A 27168-nucleotide genomic window follows, 5' to 3' on the forward strand; every position below is an offset into this window, starting at 1 on the left:
GAAATTCTATTTCGTGTTTTTATGTTTTATACGTAAAGCAAATTTTAAAAAAATATTAATTAAAACAATGCTGTACCATTTTAGGAAAAAAAAACACAATAACAAAAATTAGGCACTTTCAAATATTGCGCTCATTGTAGTGTAACCAAGGCAATTAATTATTTTTAAAAATGTAGTATATTTTCTAAGTGATATATATTTAGCACAGCTCTTGGTCACATTAACAGCCTGGGCGTTGACAACATCAAGCAAACATTCATTAGGCTGGCGTCGCGTTTGCATCTGAAATATTTATTTACAAATATTAATAAAAAACAACGACATACTCCAATCAAAATGGTCGTGTTGAGTTCGTGCTGGTCACCCATAATTTGGTCAAATAATGTTCGCACAGGCAGCTATTGCGTTGCTGGTTACACGGCCGCATTAAGTGTGGTAATGATTACAATAATCAGTTATATGCTTCTGGGAGGAGAATCTGGACAATTGTATTCGCCGTTGTTTGAGACAGACATCAGATCATCGATGCCAATAGCAGGTGGTTTCTTTATCATTTACTTCCTCTTAATTATACTGGCCTCTTATTTGGTGTGCTACGGCATTAAAATCAAGTGAGTTTTCTAACTTAGCTCAACAAACAGAATCATAATTCACACTTTCATAATTGTTTACAGTACACGAGGTTGGTTGTTGCCTTGGCTATTCTTGATTGGTCTCGCGATTCTCTTTCAATTCTGCTGGAGTCTTTGGTTGATTGGCGGTTACTATATTTACGTAAGTAAATTTATAGATTGGAGTAAACTCTGTGCTTAAATATGTATTTCATGCAGCTGGAACAAACATTTTCGGCGCTCCTGAACTTCGTGTGGAACGCATATAATGTAAGTGAATCAATGAAGATTTGAAACCGAATAAATAATTGAATTTAAAAACTTTTGTATTTCAGATTTACTGCTGGCTTGTTGTGTTCTCGCAATACCAAATCTTCTTGGCGATTCAGAATCCAAACATCGAATTGCTAATGCCATAGAGTCAGTTTGCGACGCCAGTAACTCGTCCATTATCGAATATTTTTCATATTTTACTTTTAACACTTTTTGGCTAGTTAAACAAACAACAAATCCGTCCATAGCCAATTTTACAACAATGGCATTCCACTCACACCAGACGTGTCTTCTACCCTAAATATACATTAAATATAAATGACAATTATACACATATCTAAGAATTATACAAGACGAAACAAATATTTATATATAAATACAAATTACTATTTTATTGTAAAATTATTTTACATGTCCGACTTCAAAACTAATCTAAGGTTTATTAATAATTTGGGTTTCTTGATCAATTTGTAGACTATTTATAACTGGGTGTCCTTAGTGTGTCCGTCTCTTAAATGATTAAATCCAATTTAGCTATGAGCCTTTCTTTTTAATTAACAATCCCACATATTCTACTACATTTTGACATTTAGAATGAATGTTAATGTTTATTAAATGTAAGCTTATACAATAAGGTAGCGTAAATGTTTATACAAATACTTGAAATCAAAATCAGCAACCTCTCTAATCACTGTGTATAGTGTGTGTGCAAGGGGCAAGGGGACCAAATAAACAATAAGAGTAATAGAGGGGAGAGAAAGCAGAGTTAATGTAACTACAATATTTAAGAAGCGAATAATTTACATAGTTTGGGGGGATTTAATATCTAATTGTGTTCAACACAAAACTGTAATTAACAACATTGTTTTAAGTTTTCTCCTCCTTCTCCTTATTATAGCGCTCGAGTTCCTTGAGGAATTGCGCCTTCGGCTTCATGACATTGGGTCGCTCTCCACGACAATTGGGACAGAACCATTTGCCCTTCGGTTTGAGCACCAGTGACACGCATGAAAAGTGGAACCACTCGATAGGGCACAAATCGTTGTCGCAGAGTATCATTTCGCCAAAGGATATCTGAAAGATAAATGAGAACATTAATAATGTTTCTAGCTGCTGGCTAAAATAACTCACCTGATTACACACGCAATACGTGGGCTCATCCGGATCAATAGGCTCGGGTGGAGGCGTTTCCTCTCGTGCATTTGCCGCTGTATTCGAAGCGCCACCGCCACGTACTTTACGCTTCTTCTTCTTACTCGAACTGCCGCCAGCGTTGCCAGCACCTCCCGCAGCACCGCCAGCAATTCCTCCACTTGACATTTGTACATGACTCTTGCGCTGTCCAACACCGCTAATGGAACCTTTACGATCGCTGCTGTGTCCATTTCCACTGCTGCCCGCTTCGTTCGCCGAAGTGGATTCGTTGCCGCCCATTTCCGTAGAGCTGCCATTGTTGACCAAGCTCTCGTTGCGTCGACGCGAACGTTTGCTTCCCGAACGCTGCAGATCGTTGCCACCGCAATAGTTTCCATTGAGGCCGTTGCCACCATTGCCCAGGTTGTGCCCTGAGCGATCATATGTTGGCGTTGAGTTGCCACCATTGCCACTCATAACGCCCGACGCTGAGGCTACACCTACGCCACCAAATGGCACAGCACCGTAGTGATCCTTGCCCAAGGAATTGCCGCCCGAGTTACCCAGTCCACTGCTACTCAATCCGCTGTTCGCAGCGCTGTTGCCTTGATCACACATGGGACTTTGGAGGCGTTGTAGCTTCGAGGGTGGACCATCCTCTAGCAGCATGTAGGGATCACGTTCGTCTTTCAGGTCGAGATTCTGCTGATCAGTGTCAAGTTGCCGCACCTTGGAATCGATGATCTCCTGTAAATGATTCACAATCTGCATTTTCTCATCACCTAATTCTTGCGCCTGTATGAGACTTTGATGCATTCGGCTTATTGAGCGAGAACGCCGATTGGTGTCCGTTGAGTTCTGCTGCGACACATAGAGGTCATAGTAGTGGTCCACATCACGTATTAAACCTATTTTAGAAGGCACGCAGAGAAGGAGAGAGAGGTTAGGTGGCATACATATTTTGGAAATGGCCGCCATTTTCCCCCCCAAAATGTGTGTTTACCTCGGTATTGGACATCGATATCACGAATTCTGGACAACTGGCGCTGTACATCGTCGGGCAGATTCTCCACGGAATCTAGATAGTTGTCCACATAAGTGGCTGAATTGATGGCCTCCGATTCGGATGCAATCATTATTGGGTTTCGTTGCTCCGACTCCACTAGCTCTGACTTCGACCACTTCCGACAGTATTTATGCTGCGACAACGTTCATAGCTGACAAACTGTTTGAAATGATGTGTATATGTTTGTATATGTCAATCGGATTATTAAATTTAGCAGCGCAAATATTAAGTTCCAATTTTTTGTAAGATGTTGCGACTGTACGCTTGTATTTGTGTGTGTGCGTGTGTATAATTTATGTGTTGGAAAACAACTATCGAGGGGGGGAGAGATTGCAATTGTATTCGATTGTGTGTGTGAGATTGCAGTGCTGGAAAACATTTGCTGGTTGTTTTCATGTTAACTGGTTCGAGCTTTGCATATGAAATAAGTTTTTTTTAATCAAATTTTCTTTAAAAAAATAAATAAATAGCACAACAAATTATTTACGGGATATTACCATATATTTAATCATCAACTATAATTCTTATTGTACAAAAACGGCTGATAATAGCTGGCTAACATATGTTATTAATGGTGAGTTGCTGTTAACAGTGTTATCGATAATAATTAAGAAACTCACTGTAAATACTGATATTTTGAATTACCAACGCACGAAGAAATAACCTATGTGATGAATTTATTAGAAAAATGCATTTAAAAGTATATTTTTCTTATTAATAAATAATTATTCAAATTTAAATAGGAAATAAAAATTAAATAAGCATCATTGTTTGCCTGTAAAAATCGTTGATTACAAGAATTTGAAAAACATCGATGTATCGATACTGCCATCGATGTGACTCCATCTCTAGTTGGCTGATTGTCATTCAATTCTGTTTTGTACGTTCGACCGCCAAGACGCGATTTCTGCCGCTCTGCCTTTGTGATCTTTTGAAAATATAATTGTTTATATTGCATTCAAGTTTTCTGCGTGCTAGAAGTGCTTTTAATCAAAGATTTTTCTATACAAGTGAAAGATTAACAGTCGAAAACAACCAATATGATTGCCAATTTTGATATTACCGACAACAAAGCCAGCACCAAGTAAGTTGTGTTTTCATATTTTGTGCTTAAATTCTTTTTCATCATGTCCTTGGGTTGGTTGCCTCTGCATAAGTGTCTGATGTGGACTGATGTAAAAAAACCTTGACAAAAAAAGTCCTAATGGCTACCGGCATACTTAAATATTTGTGTGTGTGTGTGCAATTACTGTGTGCATGCATGTGTGCAATTCAGAATGTATTACATACATATACAACGATCAGCTTTGTTTTATCGGCCGCGTTGTATGTAGGCTTAGTTCATTTGCAACTTGGCTTCAATTAAGTCGCTGGGAGTCTTTAATTGGTCATTGGTGCAGTTCATAAAGATTTCTTTGTTTCAATGCTCGAAATATGTGTGTGTGTTGTATATACACACACACATGAATTTGCAGACACTGTGTATATGTATGCGTGAGTGGCTGCTCAGCAGCCAGGCGCGACTTGACATTTACGATCATTTCGTCTCTATCGAATTAATACTCGCTGTCCACGAGCGTGTGTGTGAGTACTGTATGTGTAAGTTCATCTGACTGTGTGTGTGTTTGAGTGCAGTGCACTTCTTCCTTTGACAATAAACACCACCATTTATTAAATTTTTTGGAATGCGCTCAAAAAAAAGAAGTAAAAACCTTAGCAGTGCAGTTAACGCCCTTGACAACCATTTCCTTATTCCCATATACGGAATATATACATATGTATATTTGTGTTTATGTTTGTTTGTATGTATATCGGTCTGCTTATCAGTTTCCGACCCCTGCTGACCAATTTTAAATGTTTCGAGTGTGGGTTCTCTTCCTGAAACTGAAGAAATGGTCTCAAATATCAGTTTCGGTTACTCTCAAAATTTACATATACACAAATATTTAGCTGAAAGCATTGATGGTATTATCGAGAAACCCTTCTGTCTGTCTTTGTCATATGGAGGGTTTCTTGCTGATAATCCAAATGTGGCCAATGACTCATACAAACACACTTAAGATCTAATCGCTTGCCCGACATTCTTTTGCTCTAGAAAGAATTCTGAAAAGATGCCGTCAGAGCGATAAATATTACAGTATTTATTATTAATTTGGGTTTTTTTTTCTATTCATAAATCACTAAAAAGACGAATTTCTTTGTCGATTGATTTATTCTTATACATATTTGATATTTACTGTATTTAAAAATATGGGTTATTTTTTATATAGCATGTTTTATTTACTATCTAAGGATTAAATCAGTAAATAGTGTAGAAAAAATTACATGTCAATTACACTTTTTACTTGAACATATTCATGTAGTTAAGGGGAAATAACACGAAAGGAAATAGCCCGAAATTTCCGTTTCTCGTAAATGCGAACAGTGGTTATATTTTGGCAGCCACCACTGTACACGTTAAGTTGGCTGAATCGATGCGTTTTGAGTGCAAGCAAGCCCATGTTATAAACCCATGTAGAGCTGCTCAATGGGACAAGTTTCACTCGAGGTGTGGGTGGGTGCTTCATATTGTATTTGTGATTAATGACGGACACATCAACAACAACCCCAAGAATTGGCCCCGGGTAGTTCTACAAATACATACAATTGACATGCACACGTATATATATATGCAGTATATATCTATTGCAACCCTAAGGCAGTACGCCTTTTTATTTTAATGACTCCGTATACCCTGCGTGTATTATAATTGGATAAAAACGCGGACTTGCCGTGATCCTGTAAAGCTGTCACTCGTGTATCCCTAATAAATCAGTCAATGCAGGGTGACTGCAAGTAGAGCATGCTAAAGATACCTTTTTTTCCAATTACACCGCAGTGTAGGTGTTATTTTGACTTATGATTGTATGGGTAAATACGTGTAGAAGTACGCTTACGTGTGTGTTTGTGTTAAGCTAAGAGAGAGCAGGCAGGCAAAATGCATAAGCGCGCGTCTGTCAGGCTGACAGGCCTCTATTCTACAGTAGCGTCTCTTTCGATGCATGCGCTTGCTTGCTCAGTGTGTGTTATAGCGGTAGTTAGTTTTGCTTGCGTTTTGCCTTGTGCCTAGTCACGAGAAGTGCAACCAGCAGAAAAGCAGAAAAGTGCATTGAACCTGGATCCATTCCATAGCATGTTTACCGACCGACGACTCGACTAAGACCTTGCATGCTAGTACGTGCCAATCTGTTCTTGTTGCTGTTTTTACTGTTTTTGTTGTTATTCTCTTTATTTTTTGTTGTATTTCTGTCTAACAATTGTGGATTTTGATTGTCATGCTTGGGTCTTAATTGAGGTTCTGTAACTAATCGACATGTAGAAGAGGAGGACGAGCGAGAAAGCAAGAAAGATAGATGGAGAAAGAGTGTACGTTTTACTAATAAGCTTCGGCGCACCCGTCTGCTGCACACACACAGACACACACACACTCAGACTCAGACTAATACTAATGCGTGCCACGCAAAATGATTCATCGGTGAGTGTTTTCAGGCTGCTAACAGATCCCGAAGCCCGAAACGAAGCGAGATATCCAACAGCGAGGCAAAGTCAAACACTAAATGCGTGTCAAATCAATGTAAATCATAACAAGACTAAATATTTGATAATCACTTTAAAGTGCAATTCAATAATCGTGTTTGTCTTGCTACAGTGATGTCCCACAAAGTAAAACTTGTATAAATGCTTGTTTAAATCGATGTAGAACAATAATAAACCTATTTATTGCATTCATAAAGTATTCAATTTTATTAGTTCAATGTGTAACAATTAAAAAACTATAGGAATTATATAGAACAATTACATATTAAAGTATTAAATTTCATTAGCTAACATCCGTCAAAACTCGAGTATAAAATTTCACACTTCTAATGCGAAAAATCTGCAATGTTGCAAAAGTCAGCAAAACGCGATAATTGCGTACAATTTGCATGGCAACAAAGAAAGACAGACTGTAAAGAATATGATTATTCATACGCGTGTCCCTTAATAGCACAATTGCACATTGAAATCAATTCGAAAATGCCATTTGTTATTTCGCCAATGTCAATGCGTCATGTGTTCATTTGTAGCATATCCTTACATGGCGACAGTTCCAGCGCATTAATTTCGACATTTTTGTGTGTTTTGTTGTGTTTGGATTCCGCTTTGTTGTGTTTGCGTTGCGTTGCGTTGAAAGATACGACGAACGGTTGGGTGAGCAAGAGCCACCCGGTCAGATGCGTATTCAGAAGTCAGAAGTATGCGTATTCGTATGACTCGCCTCCCTTATGGTGAAATTCTGGAAACTGCTTATAAATAACCATAAAAATAGTTGTTATTTAATTGCCAAAACATTCGCCGATTCATAGACACTATAATTGCCAGAATTGTAGCAAGCATTAAGAGTTGGGTTAAATCATGCGAGACATGTCTGTTGTTTAGGATTACTTTAGTGGGTTTAAATATGCACATATATCAACTACTTTAAATGGGCAGCAAGACGCTTGCAAATTCTGCAATCAATCAGATTTGCGTCTTGACAAGTTCGCCAAAGAATAAAAATACCTTTTCAGAACTCGATCGAAATGACGCACAAAGGTAAAGGTAAAGACTCTTGATCAGACCTTTTGTTGCAAACAAATGAATGCATCAACGTTGCGAGTCGCGACTACCCACGGAAAGTCAGCGACAACAGATGACAAAGACGGGGCGTGGCAGTGTGGCGTGTGTCGGAAGATAATAATTCAGACTTGGCTGGCGCTGCCTGAAAGTAGAATTTCGCATACAAACTACCAGCGAAACAAAGGGAAATTTATATAATTAGGAGATAGGAGTGGCAACCAGCTGTTGTCTGCCAGAGAAGAATATCATACGAGTATATTTCATTTTATGGCAAGAAAGTGTGCTCTTATTAAGAATGACCGACTAGGATTTACCCTGCCCCATGTCTTAAATAGTACTTTCAGTCTTGTTAAGGCGTCCATACAATTGCAACACTTTCAATACATTTATTAAATCTTTAATCGTCGATATAAATATTGTTTAGCTGGATGAAGATGCATTTAACATCATACCCATTACTACTAATTTCATACTTGTAGGGTATAATAAACAAACTGGGGCGCAGGTTAAGAAACAGGTTCAATCTCTGCTTTCTTCATTCTGTATGTATTCTGCGACTCACAGTTTCTCAACAGGCACAACAAACAATATGCAAATGTGTAAGAATTTTTGCACACGTTGCATAGAAACAAGATATGGGGGAATATGTGAAGAAATCCAGATAAGATATCAGATTTATTTTATATTCGTTTATATATGCCGCATCGTCATAAAATATAAATTTCTTGATCAATCGACAGCTGACAGCTGGGCAAGCAAGAAAATGAGCACAACGGTCCATAATGATAAGCTTCGGATTCATCAAAATAATGTATGTAATTTTCGCCGCAGAACGCACAGCTTGCAAGCAGTTCGCGCAAGCTGTTCAGTTTAGCCGAGCCACAAACCAAAGTGGACGAACCACTTCCGATCTGTTGCATGCAGTGCAGCAAGCAGTATACAATGCGGTTCAACTGCTTGGCTAAATGCTAATGTGTAAAGCAGTTCAAGAAATAAAATGTTGCATACAAATTACAAATGTGCATGTCAGTCAACAATAAAGCCTGTGTGAAATCACAGACAAACAATTGGGTTACCTACATAGGAATTTGAATGGCATGCATTTCACATTAAATTATGTATAACATTTTACTACTGACATTTTTAGAGGATTCCTATAGATAATGTAAGCGACAATGTTGGAAAAACGATTCCCAGCAATTATTTCACTTACTGTTGGAACTCGCCTCGCATATGTGCAGCGATTACATTTTAATTTTCGTGTTTCTATTTTGAATCATTTTAATCCGACATTTCAAAGAATTGCAATTAAAATGAAATTGGGCATCTAACAGATTAATTTCAACTGAGAAAAGTCTCTTATCTGACTTGATCATCGCGGCTAAGCTGAAAAACTGGCCTAGCTGTGTAGCTAGCGCGTCTGAAGTAGTTAATTTTCCAAAACAAATATACGATGCACATTCGTCGTGTGCATACGTGTATCTGTGTGTGTGTGTCTGTTGTTGAATTATGTTTGACTTGAAACGTGCCCGCTTCAGCTGTTGCTCTTTAACGAAATGTACCATTTAATTGTTTTCAGAGAAAGAGAAAAGTCAGTTGAGTCTTTTGACTGATTTAGAAGGTGCCCAAAACTGATTAGTGCTTCATTATATTTTAACAACAATTTTTTTTTTCGGCTATGCCGTATTAAACACGCAAAGACTGTAACAAATTCTATCCAAGAGCTGTGCCCCAAAACTGAATTTGCCTTTCACTTTTCGCTCAATAAACAAATAAAATTTCCCCTCATAATTTTCGGATTTTTTTTTATTTTTTGCCAGTTTGAATTTTATTTTTGCCGTTCAGTAAGTTTTATGCAGATTATTTATCATTTGATTTCGAATTGATTTCACACTCTTTTATTCGTGAATAAATAACTCAACAATACCTTGACTAAACACTTTGCTATCCTGACAACCGTTACTCTGCCATTTACGGTGAGTGGTCCAAACGAATTATCCTATTCAAGTTAATTGCTGCAAAATGGGCTTCTAACCAAGTTATTTGTCAACAATTATTATGGCATTGCAATTGAAATTGAGAGCATGTGGCTGCAACTACTCGACCAGCAGATACCCTCATATATGGTATGGATTAATAAGGTCTTTCACTGAAAATTCAATTAATTGAAGAGCGTTTCTATTTACGATCAGATTGAGATGACAAATACTTGGTGTGACCTTTGCTATATATAGAAATTTGATCTTTTAAATGATTCGCCTTGACAAACTGTCGGAATGTGTGTGTGTGTGTGTAGTATATCACTTAGTAGATCACGAAAATCCCAAAAGCAAGCAATATTTTAAATTAAATTTAATTGAAAGCCAACAATAATTTGAACTGTATTAATTATTACCCAATCAAGAGTGCAAGACTAAGAGACACCCTGTGAAGAAGTGAACATTAACCGAAATATAGCCGAAAACCAAAAACTATGAATATGCATTCACTTCTGACATTTGAGTTATTGAATAACTCTTGTATATGTATTTATGTATGTATTTATTAACCAATCGTTGTGTAATTTGTGAACATTTCACTCTTGCACACACGCACACTTGGCTCTGATCTTTGGGTGAAGTAACATGGTAGGTAACACACACACACACACACACATCTATCTATCTATCTATCTACCTCCAGCCTCCTCCCAAACTTTGCATTTTCTTATTTTATACGGGCATTAGTTCGTTAGCATTCATTTTTCTGCTGTTGTTTTTTTCGCTCATTATCTTGTCTTTCTTGCTGTGAAGTCACGTGACCTACTCGCTACTCACTTGTTGGAAGTTTCTCACTGGAAAAACAGACTGGCATTTATTTTTATACTTTACACTCATGAAGTGCTTAATATTCCTAAAATAAATACTGTGTACACACGCTGAAATGCATAATGTAGCTTCTACATTTCTGTCAAAGTACTTAAAATAACAAGGAAATACATTTTCTTGCTCCCATTTTAAATACAGATGATTTCTGACTGATACTGTTACTTTTCTTGTTTCGTTTAAATTCATATGTGTTGACAGTTCAACGACTTTGTGGGGCTTTATTTTCATGCAAGCAATTATAATTGTATTATATGAATTGTATAAAGTGAAGAGCTATTGACAGATTATTATTAAATCACGTATTTATAATAGATCATGAAACATTTCACTGATTTGCTTTCCACACACAGATAAGAAAGCCAAATCAAAACATTGTAAGAATGTCATTTCCTTTCCTTGAAATGTTGTAAATATAAACAAAACATTTTGAATGCCCGTCCATAACAATAAAATGAGATAAGGCAAGGTCTAGGAAAACAATTCGGAACCAGCTGGAGAGGAGATAAGTACACTCGAATGTGTGTCTGTACTTCCGACAAAATGAAGTATCAAGCATATTCTTGATTATCATGAATAACCAAGTCGTTACAGTCAGTCCAAGTGTCCAATTGTCTGCTGTGGAATAGAGAGGCATTTATGGTGGAGTGCTGTGAAGTAGGTAAGGAAAGAGGAAAGAGCTTTAAGTGCTCAGGTTGAGCTGGTCAACTATAGTAGACTATGTTTCATACACTCTCCAAAGAAGAAATTGATTATAAAATCATGTTATATACAACACTAGACCATTGCAGTTAACATAATTGATATTTTTTCAATTAAACAATTTGCTACTTTAATTTGAACAATTCGTTAGGGTATTACAAATTCGACACGCACATTTTAGTGGATCTTTAAAGTTTAGTTTATGCTTTGGTTTTGTAAGTTTTTGGCTAATTATTCCACTTAATCTCTAGCTTTAAGTGTTTTAGTCCGCTCGCTTAATTGCCGGGTGAAATGCAGTGAAAACTGAGTGCCTTTTTCTGCGTACTAGACACATATGTGGAAAATGTTGACCAAAGGTGACTAAATTTAAGGCAGCCACCAAGTAAAAAAACACACCTCAAAAAATAAAGAAATGTTGCGCCCAAAGCTATAATTAAAATAGACAAGCAAAAAAAAGCTGAAAAAAAAAGAAAAGTTGCCTGAGTTGTCAGAGAGCTAGCTCCAATTTTTATCCCATGCACACTCATAAAATGGATAAGAGAAATGTTATAAAAACGTTGTGCAATTCAAACGAACAACCGAAATCATCCATATATAGTAAAGTATTTAAACTATTAAGTTCTCTGGGCAGTTTCCCATGATTTGGCAAAGGCGCAGATGCACGATTTGTGGTTATTGCAGTTCTTCTTCTCTTACATTTACTTTATTCTTGTGGATTTATGAAACACTCGAATCGCCACAGGCACAAATTAATGTTTATCTGTTTTTTCATGGCAATACAATATAGTACAAAAAAAAAGTACACTAGAAGATAGCTGAGCCGACGATCACGCTCAAGTTTGAGCATTCTTAATTGTTTTATGGCCCAATTGAAGATGATTGTACAAGTTGTTCGCAGTTGGTATTAAATTGCATCAAACAATGTAATAAACTTTGGCAATTGTCGATTCTCGATTCTCGATTGTCAGCTGCCCAATCTGGCAACGCCTACAGTCGAGGCTGGCAAACTGAATTCCGGTTGAGCATGCTTCCCCAAAGAGGAGATGAAACATGGCAGATTCATGTTTAGATTACTTTAAAGGCAACAAGGCAACGCAGCCAGTCAGTCAGCCACCCACACAGCACAAAGCACTCATAAGTTACTTGCTGGAGCCCAAACTAGACGATACTTGACAATTAGGCAAAGCACGCCATTGAGACGCGCCGCCGTGCCCCAAACGATGAGCAGATGCCTGCTTCTGCTTTTGCTTCTCCTGGAAGACATCACATCACCTATTTTTAAACCAAGAGCCCTGTGGTCGGTCTTTGGTCTGTGTTTTTGTGGGTTGCCAGTCGGCAATGTGGGCAAGTGCATTCCGCCCCGGGCGTTGCACACAAGCCAAACGAACGGCCAGCTGAATCTTGTCTGGGGAGGATGGCTGGCATATATACACGCAGTCAACATACACACCGTCAACTGAGGGACGGGGGAGCAGGGGGAACAAGGCATGTCAACTTATACTGTGTTTACTTGATAAGCATAGAACGTCTTCGCTTCGCCAAATTAAAAATAACGCGGCACAACTGAAAACGCTGGTACTTGCTTCCTGTTGTTCATGGAAATGTGTGCCAAATGCTGTTAGACAAAGAATAGAGGGGACTCTTAAAGTACATGTAGAACGGTGTTGTTGCTGTTGTTGTTGGATGCAACCATTGAAAGCCGACTCTTGAAAATCACTTTGCCACTAGTGCAGATCGAGTTTCTCCTGCTGATGATGAAAGTGATTTACTATGTCGACACTGCCAGCACAGCCAAATACAAGGTGCAATCCCACTGCAGAATGTACGATTTGTATAACTATACCCTAGATTACATTTCGCTATGGTATCGCTAATTTAAAAGTTGTAAAGTGGCAACATTAAAGTTCCCAAATGAAGCAGTAAAATTTGCACTGCTTGACTGATTGACTACTTTCCTATCTAAAAGTTAAATAGTTTAATGCAGGGTATCTTTTATGCTAGCAATTCTATTGGCTTTCAATTTTTTGCGAGTAGTACGTAGACACGACTTGTAATGGACCGAGTGTAACGGTACCAGAAAAGCTACGCCAAGAAACACGAGATTACTAGACCTGAACCACTTATACACCATTGCTAGAATAAGAAAGAGCCACAGCTTTTGTCGTAACAAAAATGAAATACCCTTGATAAGTGATATATTGGAGGTATTTCAAGTTTTAAATACGATATATCCTATATACATATGTATACAAGTAAGAAATATTATTTTTGTATGTATTAATATTAAAAACAATTTTGTATATAATACCATGTTCCCTTTAAAAAGATTAATGTTATATTACCTACATTGATTTTCTTTAAATCTGTCGAAAAATCGAAATTTAGTTTTCCTTTTTGTATAGTGTTCAAATATAAGCAAAAGGCATTTCTATGAGAAATTTGTTCAATGAAAAACGATCTGCTACAAATTTCAACATTGTCCTACTTTCAAGTACAAATCAACAACTCTATTATAACATCTTTAATAACTTTATTCAACTGTGTGAAAAGACGGAGTATCAGCGGCTTAGGCAAAGCTTACTGCTTCAAATGTATTGTGTATAAGTACGAGTGAGTGCTTGCGTGTGTATGTGTGCTTGTCTGCGGACAAAGCAGTGCAATATTTTCCTTAGGTCGTCTGAGTTGAAAGTTGACAGGCAGCGGGAAAAAAAAAACATTAACGAAGAGGCCTAGAGAGTGTCAGCCAGTGAGAGACTAAACAAGAGAGAGAGAGAGAGAGAGAAAAAGAGCGGAAAGCAGCTTTAACTTTAATCAGCTGTAGTTTGTTTTTGTTTTCATACTGTGTAACCAGCCCTAACATGACTCTTCGTGCTCTATTCGCACCGCATATACACAATGCACGTGTACATACGACACTCACTTCCATACACACACACACACACACACTCTTGCACATTTACTTGCAAAGCGAAGTGTGCGCGCGCTCTTTTATTGCTCTTCCTGCAGTTATGTTTCTGTCTCTGAGAGAGTTTGGGGCTTTCGTACTTGGCTTTGTTGCTGCTGCTGCTGCTGCTTTTTTCGACGGATCGATAAGACTTCTCGTCGTCGTTACTGCCGCAGTCGCTGCGCTGCCGCTGCGGCTTCGACTGAGACTGTGTAGCTGTAGCTGTGGCTGTGGCTGTGGGTTTTGTTAGTCGGCTGGTGGAAATAAATGCTTTTCACTTTTCCCGATGCACTCCAGTCGTCAGCTTCATTTCGAAACGTTTGCAACGTCAGCTAACGCTTAAAATACACGTTTTATACGTAGCAGTTTGGAAAATTTAAAAGCAACTTGGCTTTAATTCTTTGCGGTTAATATTTAGAGCAAAGCCTAACACAAGTCTAACGCATATCCAACGTATCCCTACCACATACATAATTAATTCTATTTAATTCAATTGCAACGTGTGTGTGAACAAATTGCTAAAAGAAAAATCTTAACAAATTAAATTTCGTTGCTTTGTGAGTGCTTAACAAGAGAAAGAAAATTAAGAAAGAAAAACTCGATAAAAATTATAACAGAAAACAAAAGCTCTATGCAGGAAAGTTTGCAAATTGTTGAGCAGCGAGCAAATTTCTATGCGATTGTCCTCGTCAGGAAGTGGAACTCTGCTTCCTCTCTCACTTTTATTGATTTTTTATTCGCTTGAACGTGCCACACAGCATCCCGGGGCAGACGTTTGCAGCATGCCGCATGCAGATATTGCAGCATGACTCATCATCAGTTGCAGCAGTGGCAGCATCGTCAACGCTTTGGAAGTCTCGTGTACAACTTTTCGCAATTTCGTGCATTTTCCATTTCTCTCATTCGCAGTCGCAGTCTCAGTCGCAGTCGTGTGACTGACTCGTGTGCTTTTACTGTTACTTGTCGTCGTATATTTGCTGCTGTTCCAAAATAGAATTTGCAAATTTTCCTGCTTGTGTTTGTTGTTTGCTTTGGTTGCAAAAACAAAAGTATTTTTCTTGTGCTTTCTAGATTTTTATTGGAATATAAAACTAAAGTCACTAACAAAAACGAATTCTCAAAACAATTGAAAACGATAAATACATAAGTTTATATATACACAAATATATATAATGGCTGCTTATGCTGCGTTTAAACATGTCGAAATCTATAATGTTGGCAAAGCCAAAAAGAGGTAAGTTCTTTGCTTGCTCCTATCTACTATGTATATTTAGATATTCTCTCGAGTGTGTCTGTGTTTGTTGCAGTGTAATTTACAGTGCATTCACCTAGCCAGCAGAAACATGTATGTTGTTGTTGTTGCTGGTCACTCATCGAACCCCCCAAAGTTCTTTACTTGTATAATCTGACGAGAACCTCTTTTCGAGCCCCATACTGCGCTTCTCTTAAGACTCGACAGTTCATTGATTTTTTTGGTTTGCTGCCTGCTCGCCTTCCTCTGCCTTTGCCTTTGCCTTTGCCTGTTCACTTGGCCAATCCCTGCTTTTGTTTTTGTGCCCCCTTTTTTTTTGCATGGCTCCAGCCGCCCCTTTCTAACAGTTAACTCCCGACATTATGGTCAAAAAACAACAACAAAAATTGAAAGCAAATTGCCTTTGCTTTGCTTCCGTCTGAGTTGGCTACTCAGAATTCTCGTACATTGAACTTTCTGCGTTTGTAACTCACTTAAAACCTGTGTGTAGACTAGCAAAAATATATTCATAAATTTAATTAGCATTCTACCGCTTTTAATATTGTACTTAAGCTAGGCAGCAACTACCAGAAAAGTTTGTCACCAGGTTTTTAGCGAGAAATCATCTTCCGTCACCATTTCTTTTGGTTTTCGCTTTGTCTTTTGCTTTGCGATTGCAGAACTAATGATTGAAAGTACTGCCAAGAGTGTATGCTGAGTCTGAGTTGTTAAATCTCTGCATGAATTCACACAGCTAAGCTTGGCTAGCAATTGTTGTTGTTGTTGTTGTTGCTATCAGTTCCACATTTCGACATGCCCACGATTCGCATTCATCTTTCTCTTCTATCAGTTATAGCTTTACCTATAAATAAATAAAGATTTCATATTGCTGTAATATGTTTTCTTTTGGGCCCGATACGGTTTATGGTATATTCAGTCGGTCGATCGGTCGATAAGTAATTACATTTTAAAGGCGTGACTTTTCCTCAAAGAGTCAGAGTCTCAGTCTCAGTCATATTTATATTTATGTATTAAATGTACTCGCTGCATTTGTTGTTTGTTGTTTGTTGTCGGTGCGGCGGAAATCATGACAATGAATTTTTATGGCTTTGTTTATTTGTAATTATTATGCGATTGTCTCCCAAATTGACAATGCACAATGAGCGTATAACATTTATTAAACAACATTTTCATTTTTGATTTGATTTGATTTGCGGCTGTGACTGCGGCTTTGCTTGTGGCTTTGGCTTTGGCTTTGACTGCAAGCTACACATTCCTTTTCGCAATTAGTGCGTTTGCTTTTGTCTTTCTGTGTTTGTTGGAATGCATTGTTCTGTTGCACTAAAAAATATCTGAAATTTTTCTTTTTGTTGTACGCATTATAAATGGTGAAAATGCTGGGTAAAATGGGAGTGTGATAATTATAGTAATACAATAGTAAAGCTTCAGCTTATGTTCATTTATAATAATGTTGGCTACAAAGGTTGAAGGTTTGGAAAACGTGAACTTTTCTTTCTTTGTTAACTAATAAAACATAGCTATCAATCAGTGTGCATTATGCTGCAAATTCAATGAACAGCGGATATTCTCAATTTATGAACTGCATACCTCCAGCAAGCAGTGCACTGCTTGACGCTGCATTCGCCGTAAATTATTCATTCGCTTTATGTGCCCGTTAACACATTTCTGCATTTTCAAAAAAAAGTATATTGGCATTTCACACACACACCTATATAAGTTACTATGTCAACAGTAATCGACTTGCCGATTTAGGCCAAACAGGAAAAGCAATGCCAAAATAACAAATAAAACTCACACAAAATATATATAATATAATTCATATACAATATATATTGAAGAAGAGGAGGACGTCATAGTAACAAGTTGCAGAGTGTAACAACTGCATAGCAAATAATGTCCCGCGAATGTTCGTTAATTTAACTCACTTTTATGTGTAACTACGTACACCTGCCTTTGCCTTAGCCTTAGCCTTAGGAGGAGGCCACAGACTTAGAGCCATTATTATTATTTTTGTGTTGCGCATGTTTGCAAGTATTTTCGTACCTTCCTGTGCCGTGTGTCGGAAACCGAAGCTCATTTGCAAGCAAAACTTCATGTTTGATCGATTCCCAAAATTGTATAAAATAAATAATCAAAATGTTCTTATTACAACTGCGATTTGCGATTGATTTGCAGAGCTAACATTGTAAGCGTATTGTTTTACACGTGTATTTCGCAGGTATAATTAGTGTGAGAAGATGTCTTAATCAGCATAAATATCAGACAATTTAAAGGGATTCTAAAATAAGAACTCATCGGGGAGTGTTTAACAAGGTGTGAAGATTATTAATATGCAGAACGCGCGACACTTTATACAATTTATGGCTGTCTGGACACGTGCAGACAGACAGACTGAGGAAATGTGTAAGTGGAACAGGGGACACAATAAAGCCAGCTCATCTGTGTCAATTAAGTGTGTGATATAATGCTCCAATTATTATGAAAAGATCCATGAATTATACGATCAGTCCTCCTAGGAGAGAGAGAGAGAGAAAGAGAGATTTCAAGTTTCATTCGACTGTAATTGGGGAGACATTTGCATGTTCGCGTCATTTTGAATGCATTACACAAATTGATAATAGGCTCGTGCTACTTTCACGATTTGGCACTCAACTCATGTGTCATTAATTCTGAAGTTTAAAGACACAGCAAAAACAACTACAAAAAAAAGTCAGTAAAACGTAGCGAAGCGAGGCGAGACCAAGGAATGTGCAATGCGCATAATTGTTAAGTGGCATCGTTGTGCGGCAACTTTTCTCTCTCTCTCTGTCTCTCTATCTCTATCACTTTTCCCGGCCCCTGCTCCACTCTACACTTTCTACGCAGCTCTAATCGATAATTATTGATCAAGCTGGGGGAATACGAAAAAGAGAAAAAAAAACACTATCGATAATTGACAATCTAACTGTTGTGCCATGGTGCTAGAGCAGCCTAAGAGCGTATCGCAATATCGCAATATTCTCTCGCAGTTCAAAATTAATTTCATTTCCATGTTTCTCTGTGTGTGAGCGTAACGACTATAAATACCCTGTAGCTATAAAATTGTCTTAAAAATAATAGAGATTATAAAACTACGATATTCTTGATCGTGAGTTCATCAACCTGTGCAAGTGTATCTGGGAATTTAAATATTTGCAGTTGCTTCCAATCTATTTTACGATCAATCTAGTGGTTAAAGAGCATTCCGTTATTTTCTGACACATTCTTGCTTGTTGCCTGTCTTCATCATTCATAATCAGTGCCATGACATAATGTAATCTGTATTATCTGCATTTTAAATTTATAAAATTGAATTGTAAATTAATGTATTTTATTACAATCTTGTTTTAAATTGAATGAATTAGTTCAGTTCTTAAGCAAATAATCTATTCTATGACTTTTAGAATTATGTTGTTATCAGATCATAAAGAAAGCATAGAAAAGAATGACATTCCAAAATTGAGCGTTACATCCAAAATTGTGCTTGTAATTTTCGGTTTTTTATATTTCGGCATATCATGTTTGGGACTTGGCTTTACCCTACAAAAAGTTACATGATACACATTGTAATTTTTGTTGTGTAGCAATTTCACACATTCGATCGGTGCATGCCAGAGATATTCGAGAGATTCGTAAGATAGCTTTGTTGATCAGCTTAGGCGGAAGTGAACGAAGCAGCGGAGGAATGTTCGGTAGATGTGGAATGGAATGGAATGCAGAGTTTTCACCTGCAGCACATAAACGTCATTCAATGGTCGAGAGTTGAGATTCAGAGTCACAGTCAGAGTCAGGGGAATCATTTATTATTCGTTCTGCAAATGAATGCAATAGTAGGCTGGCTGGCTGGCTGGCTGGCCACACCTGATCAAATTCCAGCAAACAACAAACCTACAGGAAATTATCGGGCATTCGAAATGTTCGCTGCTCTGCCGCGCTGCCGCCAATCCATCAAAAAGTATCGGCAACATCGATCAACTCTGGCTTTTTAGCTGAGCTGTAGCTTCAACTTCAACTGCAGCTCTAGCTCCGCTTGAGAGCACAGCTGCGGCTGCACAGGGAAAGTATTGCAGCATGCAGCATGGCCCCATCAAACAAGTCATTAAACCGTCAGTTTGAAGCTATTGTTGCTGCTGCTGATGTTGTTGTTTCTAGCATGCAGAGCAATTATAATGGATACAGCTAATCAACGTTTTAGGGAAATCAACAAAAGCATACAATAATAACACACACACTCACAAAAAAAAAAAGAGTAACCACAGTCTCCATTTTCGTGCTTCAGTTCAATTTTCATTAGGCTTTTTTTCGTTGTTGTTTTGTTTGCGGTTGCACGACGACGCGATGCGACTCCACGGGCTTCTCTGCTGGACACGTTTTAAGTGAAACAAACAAAGCTGAAGCTGAAGCTGCCACTGCCTCTGCCTCAGCCAGTGCACTATAACGGTTTGCTTTTGATGCGCTCCAGCAGATCACAGCACTGATCGCCAGGCAACCAATTTAAACCAACCCAAAACTCAATAAAAAAAAAAACAAGAAACAAAAAAATAACAAATTGACTTGCCAGTTGAACAATCACTCGGCCATTTGTTTATTACAGACGAATGAACTGAAACAATTTTCAGCAGCCTTTGCATTGTGTGATGCACATGCACTTTGCCGACACTCGGACAGACAAACAGACAGACAGAGAGACAGATATGTTGGTTTGTCCCACTCTAATGAACAGGTGGCACTCACACTCTAAAAAAAAATACAAAACTCTTTCTCTTTGTGAATCCCGCCTCTCTATTTGCCAAGTTTTATGTGTGTGTGTGTGTTTGTCAATCAAGTCGCACATTTTCTTTCAACACACAGCTAAAAGTTTAAACAAATTCATAAAAATCAATTGCAATTAATCAATTTTACATTTTTACATTCGTTACACGTCTGCATCTCTCTGCGGCTGTCCCTCCTCCCTCCTCCGGCTCCTTTTGTCGCCTCTTCCCAGATAATAAATTCATTTAAAAACCGCACTTAGCTGACGCTGCAAATACCACTAAAACACTTGCCCCATCCCATGGGCTTTGGCCTGACACATGCTGTTGTTGCTGATGATGTGGATGCTGATGGTGTTGCTGGTTGCTCTGTTGCTCTGTTGCAGTTGCAGTTGATGTTGCAAGCGGCAATCAACCAAAAGGAAATCTAACTTCCACTTCCAACTGCGTTTTGTTGTCTGCGTTTTACAGCCAAGTCACTTTCATGGGTTGGGTTTGACAGACACTTTGTTGTACAACACAATTTCATTTTATTTTTAGTTGCAACAGCTATAAATACTATTTGAAAACGCGCCTTCAATTCCTTATTTCCTATAATGAGCACAAAATTAGAAATGACAAAAATAAATACATTTAAAAATTGAATTTTTGACTACTATTTAAGAAAGTTATTTGAAATGAATTTTTTAAATATGTATAATTAACGATTAACTTGAATGTAGAATATTCTATTCCTCTATAAATGGCAAAACAATTTCTATGCTTAATGCAGCTACCAATCAAAAGGACAACGCCAATAAATTAGCTTGCAAGATTAGAAAGGACAACAGATAAATGATATAGATTGCTTTGCTATCGCTGTGTGTTCATAAACAAAATAACAAAAAGTGGAGTTTAATTAATTTACCATGCAGTCCCCGGACGTTTTTAGAAAGTACTCGAGCAAAGCAGAGAGATAGTGCAAACACAAACACAAAAATTGATGAAATAAGTTGCAATTTTACTTTCATTTTGAAAGAAAACTGATAGGCGTTGACACGCCCAGGCAGTGTAGTTATTAATTCAACGAGTGTCATGTCATGGCTATCGAACTTTTCATTTAAAACTTAAATTGAGTTTGTCGGAGTTAACACGCCGAATCCAAGTTCAAAGCTGTTGGCAGACAAGAAAAAACACTTCTTCATTTAATTGCATTGTGTAAACGTCAACTCCGTTTTTCAACTTTAATTGTTTCTGTTTTATTGTACTTTAAAACAGTTTTCATTTCAATCTTTATATTCTATGTATTAGTCAAGCCTTCGGCATGTGTCATTTGAATAGTAGAAATTCCCAAAAAAGGTACAAAGGCAGGCTTCGATGGCAACTATCACTTTTACTTTAGGTGTGCGGCAAAAACAACTTTTACCCGTAAGGTTTTATGGATAAGAAGTGTTCAACATTTATCTTAAAGGCTTCGAGCACTTATCGCATTTCGCTGCTTTTGTTGTTGTCGTTGCTGTTGTTGTTGTCATTGGCTCAATTCACATTTAGTTTTGTCCCCAATGCGCCAATAGGCAAAGGCTCCAGCTAGCTCCATGCATCGACATTCGCTTAAAGCCAGTTTAGACTCACATTTTACCTGGCCAAATAGCAAATGAAGCACCTGTGCTCTGCTGCTGCTGCTGCTCGATTACCTGCCGGTCAGGCTTGTTTTTTTGCACTTCACATTCAACCAAAAAACAAAACCAAACCTAAAAGTAAAAAGACAAAAAACAGTGTCTTATGATTTGCCTCTGTTGTCTTCCAAAACACATTAAATATGTGAAAGGTTTTTGATAGAAAAAGGAGCGGATTTTACACTTGAATATTTCCAGTTGCTCTCCTCGCTGCAATTGACAGTTTATAATCGAATGATTTATTAACTATATACGATATTTAAATGGCCATTGTCATATAAATTAACATAAATGTTAACTCTGTGCAATTAATCAGCTATCAAGCTTTTGGGAAAGTCGCATATTAAATTTAGTATACAAATTATTACGATAGCAGTAGCTAAATGTTTTTTGATACTTCAATTATGTATTTATTTGGTGATAATGAAAGGTTAATGGCTAATTGCAAAAGGCGTAAACTAAAATATAAAAGAGCGGTGCATAAGTAGTAATTAAACATTAAACATTGTTACTCAATCTAACTAAAAAGCCTCATTAAAGTGCCTCTAAAAGCACTCTCACCTTGTCAATTATGGGAAAAGCCAAGCCGATGGTAAGGCGGTCGGGTCTGACTGATGAGAAACCCCAATAGCGATTAAGTGATAGACATCTATGTAATGATATTTCGAAATTATTTTCTAGTTTGTTTCCTCTTCCATTAGAGAAAGTCTGTTTAATTCCTATACAAACGGAAAATGCCGACCTCCCTCCCTCCCCCAAATATTGAACATTTTTTTGGAAGCTTACCAAAAACTTATTGATTATTCCATTACGAATGCATTGCGCCAGCATTTTGTTGTCACCACGTGCTGACGCCTTAAAACGCTGAAAGCATAAATTATATAGTATCAATTGGTTAATTATGCCTTAAACGTATTTAACACACCATTTTATTTTACTAAACTGTTCTTGCTTTTAAATGGAATTAAATTGAAGCTAAAAGGTCAACCGTTATTCCCGAAAACAATTTAAAACTCTCTTTTATAAAGTTTGTGAGTCATTGGAAACTCGGTGTCGATGAACTGCTTGCGCACTCTTCGACTGCAAGCAGTGAAATTAAGCAGTGTCATCCAGAAGTATCTGCTGCAGCTAAGCAGTATTATCTAAGATGTGTCTGCTTGCAACTCCATAACCAATTTATTATCTCTCTGCCTGTGTTGTCCGACTTGTTCGAGCAAATATGGCTAAAACGACTCGACGGTTAATAGTTTTTTTCTCTCATTTTCAATAAATGCATAGTATAATTATGACTGGTGTCTTATTCGGCTGTTCCGCGTATATAAAATGCATTTTCATTTGGCACGCTTGTCATGGTTTATGCATAATTAATAATGAGCTTGCAGCAAACGTTACTTCCGCGACGCAGCGCGCAACTCTGTTGCACTTTTGTCTACAGATTTCCTTCAATAAACAACGGACAACCGCTTTTCTCTTGTAATATGTATTTATATTAGTAATGCTTTATATAAATGTAATACTAACTTTTTTTTTTTAATTTTTCTACAATTTTTGCAGGGTGTTGAGGACACCAGGCGGCGGTTCAAGTGACATTTTTGGCTCGGACATGCCTCAAACTCCACGAACCATGAAGAATCGCATGGCCTCAAATATTTTCACGGCCGAGAAAGATGCCGCTCTGAAGAACAACGGTAAGTAGTAGAATTGTAATAATACTAGAGAGAATTTATAGTTACAGCCCACACCAAAAGACGTGGCTTCTACAAAAGCTTTCAACGTTCCATAGTTTTATATTTCCATTATATTATTATTATTTCTGATACATTCAGATCTGTTCAGGCTTTTGCTAAGCTTTTGCAAATTATTCTCTAAATTTATAATAATTGAAGCAGATTCAATCCGTAAAATCATTTAAAAAATGACAATCGGAGACAAAAAAAATCTATTCTAAATTGTGTATGAGAACAGACCTGACTCTGAAAATATAGGTATAATCATAAGCTTGTAGATTGCGCTATTTTCCTAAAAAAAAAAAAATAAAATGAAAAAAAAATTAATCGCTCAAAATTTGCACCCAACTGAAGTTTCGTCAAAATTATACGTAATACATAAGCTTTATAAGGTCCTATGTACAAAGTGCATAATGATTGTCCATTTTGTTTTTGCGATTTCATGGTATTGTGAGATGATTTTGTTATTGAATGTGTCTCTCGTTTTCTTTTCCTCTCTCTCTCTTTCTCTCTTTTTCTTTTTCTACGTATCTTTACAGTACGACAAGGAGCTCACAGATTCTATTTTATTGGTACATATCTAAAGAGCCAGTTTGAATATAGACTTAATTGACAATGTTTTTTCTGTTTTTAAATTAATTTTCCATTACTAAAATTCTTAATGATGTTTGGGGTCAATAAAGTCCTCGATTTCCACGATATTCTTTGGCACTTTGTTGAAGCACTTCTTTCTCATGCAGACACTGTTTGCACACAAATAAATGTCCGATAATATGAAAGAATTTACCACTTACTGACAATGATTGTTAGCGTATCTCACATATTATTTATAGGAGGGGGTCCCCATCGTTGTTTTGCACATTTTCACTAGATACATTATACAGATTTAATTGGTTGTTAATATAAAATAAGAACACACCTCCCCAGGCAGCAGCTGCTCACACTTGCTAATTATTCTAATGATTCACATTCACAATCGATCGCCAACGAGTTATATATGCTGCATATCAATGCCTTTTAATCATTATTTATGTGTTGAACTAATTTAACTTATACTTTAATACGATTTTGTAGTTATATAAGAAAAGCGAACATTTATTAAAACGCACACTAATTTTATGTTGTTTTTCCACTCATTGCTTTTGGCTTGTCCAAAACATGATTTATCCTTTTGAAACACTTGCCGTTGCTTAGGAGATGCACCACGACGCGGCCAAAAGACTGTGGACTCGTACTCTCGGCTGTTTGGTGAGCCGGCACGTCCGATAACGCCAGCCAAGAATCACATGAAGAGCAGCATTCCATTCGGCAAGAATACGGACTCCGCGCAACAAACCCTTCCCAATAACAAGGGACTTTATAATGGCAAAAGTGGTTCGGTATCCTCAGCCTCATCTTCCGTTTCCTCTTCGACTGAGAATCTGAAAATCAATGGAGGCGGCAGATCAGGTAAATACTAGATGCGAAAACCAAAAATATATACATATGTATATACTCAGTAGTCATCGGCTTTCATCTCTGTCTGCTCCGATCTTGTTGCTTCAACAATTCGACTTAAATATAAAATTTAGTTTCACATCTGAAAGTGAGCAGCGTACATCTATCAACAAAATACGATTTCGAAAGACCTTATATTTTGTAAACATATATCTTTATATACATTCGAGTTTTTGGGTCTCTTAAATTTATAACAAAATTGCACTCAATTTACAAATATCCTCGTAAACGGTTTTATTGTGCGCAATATGAGCAGTGAGTATTCAAAATCGATTACGAAGAAATTAATTTGATAAGCTGCTACTCGATATATTCAAGAACCAGTAGCCATCGAACGTGATCCGCTCTGTTCAGTGTCGAGCGAACCAAGCGAAGAAATTCCTCCTCCACCCGATGTACTGGACATTGATATGCGTTGCAAACACCGCGAAGTGGGCGCAATCCCCGCTGGCAATTATGTTTACAACGAATCGGACAAGCATGATGTATATATGCAGACCCGTGGAGAGATCGCAACTAATACAGAAAGTCCATTGATCGACATGGAAGATGACTCAGTAAAGCCCATGGGCGTGATAGGTCAGAATTATGCTGAGCCCTCGTATGTGCCGTGCATTAAAATTGATCAGAAAAGCGATGATTTGTACTCGCGTAATCCGATTACTGGGTTCGGACTCAATGGGGATGGTGTGGGTGGTCTAAAGCCAAAGAAGTTGAAGCATCGAGGTTGGAGTTGATGTTACATCGAATTAATGATAACGATAATATCCAACGATTAATTTCTAACTCATTCCTCTCTTTTTATCCCGCTACAGAGGGCAATCCCGTCACTGGCGAGGGATACAAGCCAGGTGCAACAGACTACATCCAACCATCGTCGGCGTCGGCTCTGAACGGCAGCAACCAGGTGATCAACAAGAATCGTGTACCACCCGGTGGCTATTCGTCGGGCCTTTGGTAATTGGTGAATTGTGGTTAAAACGAACACGCAATACAACATTTTCGATGTCCAACGGAAGAAGTGAGCAGCACACCAGCAAAACAGACGGACAGCCCAGCAAACAAAATGTTTAACCAACACAGAACGAACTCTTCGATCAACAAATTTTAACGCGAATTTAGAGCTAGCGTTTTTATTATTAAGAAGCAACAAACGGCAGAGCTGCAACAACCATCCATTCATCAATACTCAATAATACTATAAAAAAACCTTGTTCAACCATTAAACAAGATGATTTTTATCCGCGAAGATGAGATGACTGTCGCTGCGCAAACAACAAAGAACATCGCGTTAACTTCTGCTCAATTGCTCAACGTCAGATAATACCAGGCACTCACCTTCACAGTCCATCGAAATAATTGATTTTAAATATCGCTGTATCCACTATATAACTCCTGTTAATTGAACACAACAACAACAACATGCAATTTATTTTTACATATACGTATGTAATATAATCGATCGATATCTAATCAGTTCTTTTAGATTTGTGTTTTTTTTCAAACAACCCTCATGCATATTGATATCGCGATATAATTATACTATACCATAAAGACATACCCACAATTAGAGTTACTTACATCTTTCAATATACTACGATATTACTAAATGCCCTATGCAGATCTTTAGGATACAACCAAAAAACAAAACAAAAACAAGTAAAAGTAATACGAACAAAACGCGATCATCCAAATACATTCATTTCAACACACACTCAAAGTTTTCATCATATTAATTCTTTAATTAACACCACGTTTATATTTATATATCAGTACATGCAAATACACATTCACATCCATACGAAAACATATATATATATATTATATACATATATTAAAAATGTAGTACGTTCTTTTGTGCACGTGCTAAACATTAAAATTAAATATAAACTAAAAATGATATATTTTGTTTATTTTATTTAATTGCGTCGGGTACAACATTTTTGGGAGGCGGGCTTAAGAGCCCCTTAAAAATAATGTTAAAATATGGTATGTACATAGCATCTCAGAGACTTATTAATATTGCTTTTATCTAT

General features: G+C 37.4%; 3 protein-coding genes and 1 long non-coding RNA gene across 13 annotated transcripts; 2 read left to right on the forward strand and 2 right to left on the reverse strand.

Moving 5' to 3' along the window:
- The first annotated feature begins 220 nt into the window (after window positions 1-220).
- Window positions 221-1289, forward strand: LOC133835697 (uncharacterized). Its single transcript, XM_062265734.1, has 4 exons — window positions 221-611; window positions 675-774; window positions 831-881; window positions 947-1289. Exons 1-4 carry the CDS (start codon window positions 337-339, stop codon window positions 1028-1030), a joined length of 510 nt encoding a protein of 169 aa, XP_062121718.1. The 5' UTR covers window positions 221-336; the 3' UTR covers window positions 1031-1289.
- Window positions 1080-3379, reverse strand: LOC133835695 (inhibitor of growth protein 2). The gene is made up of 3 exons (XM_062265728.1): window positions 3022-3379; window positions 2016-2926; window positions 1080-1958 (listed from the first exon to the last, which is right to left on the reverse strand). The coding sequence occupies exons 1-3, from the start codon at window positions 3152-3154 to the stop codon at window positions 1752-1754; spliced, it is 1251 nt and encodes a 416-aa protein (XP_062121712.1). The 5' UTR covers window positions 3155-3379; the 3' UTR covers window positions 1080-1751.
- A 567-nt stretch (window positions 3380-3946) lies between these two features.
- Window positions 3947-26797, forward strand: LOC133835696 (microtubule-associated protein Jupiter). 5 transcript variants are annotated; one of them, XM_062265729.1, is made up of 6 exons: window positions 14529-14789; window positions 15304-15466; window positions 23463-23596; window positions 24175-24207; window positions 24830-25084; window positions 25948-26797. In XM_062265729.1, the coding sequence occupies exons 2-6, from the start codon at window positions 15405-15407 to the stop codon at window positions 26091-26093; spliced, it is 630 nt and encodes a 209-aa protein (XP_062121713.1). In that variant the 5' UTR covers window positions 14529-14789; window positions 15304-15404; the 3' UTR covers window positions 26094-26797. The 5 variants fall into 5 exon arrangements, with proteins under 5 accessions (XP_062121715.1, XP_062121713.1, XP_062121716.1 ...); XM_062265730.1 differs by having other exon boundaries at window positions 14537-14638; XM_062265731.1 differs by lacking the exons at window positions 14529-14789; window positions 15304-15466 and adding an exon at window positions 3947-4168.
- On the reverse strand, window positions 22691-24832 carry LOC133835698 (uncharacterized). Of its 6 annotated transcripts, none has more exons than XR_009893630.1 (3): window positions 24555-24832; window positions 22834-24502; window positions 22691-22772 (listed from the first exon to the last, which is right to left on the reverse strand). It is a non-coding gene; the product is annotated as an uncharacterized LOC133835698 (long non-coding RNA). The 6 variants fall into 6 exon arrangements; XR_009893631.1 differs by lacking the exon at window positions 22691-22772 and having other exon boundaries at window positions 23512-23927; window positions 23985-24502; XR_009893634.1 differs by lacking the exon at window positions 22691-22772 and having other exon boundaries at window positions 23512-24362; window positions 24430-24502; window positions 24555-24764.
- Window positions 26798-27168: the final 371 nt, after the last annotated feature.

Source organism: Drosophila sulfurigaster, chromosome 2R (genome assembly GCF_023558435.1).
Source record: "Drosophila sulfurigaster albostrigata strain 15112-1811.04 chromosome 2R, ASM2355843v2, whole genome shotgun sequence".
In the NCBI taxonomy this organism is placed as follows: Eukaryota; Metazoa; Arthropoda; class Insecta; order Diptera; family Drosophilidae; genus Drosophila; species Drosophila sulfurigaster.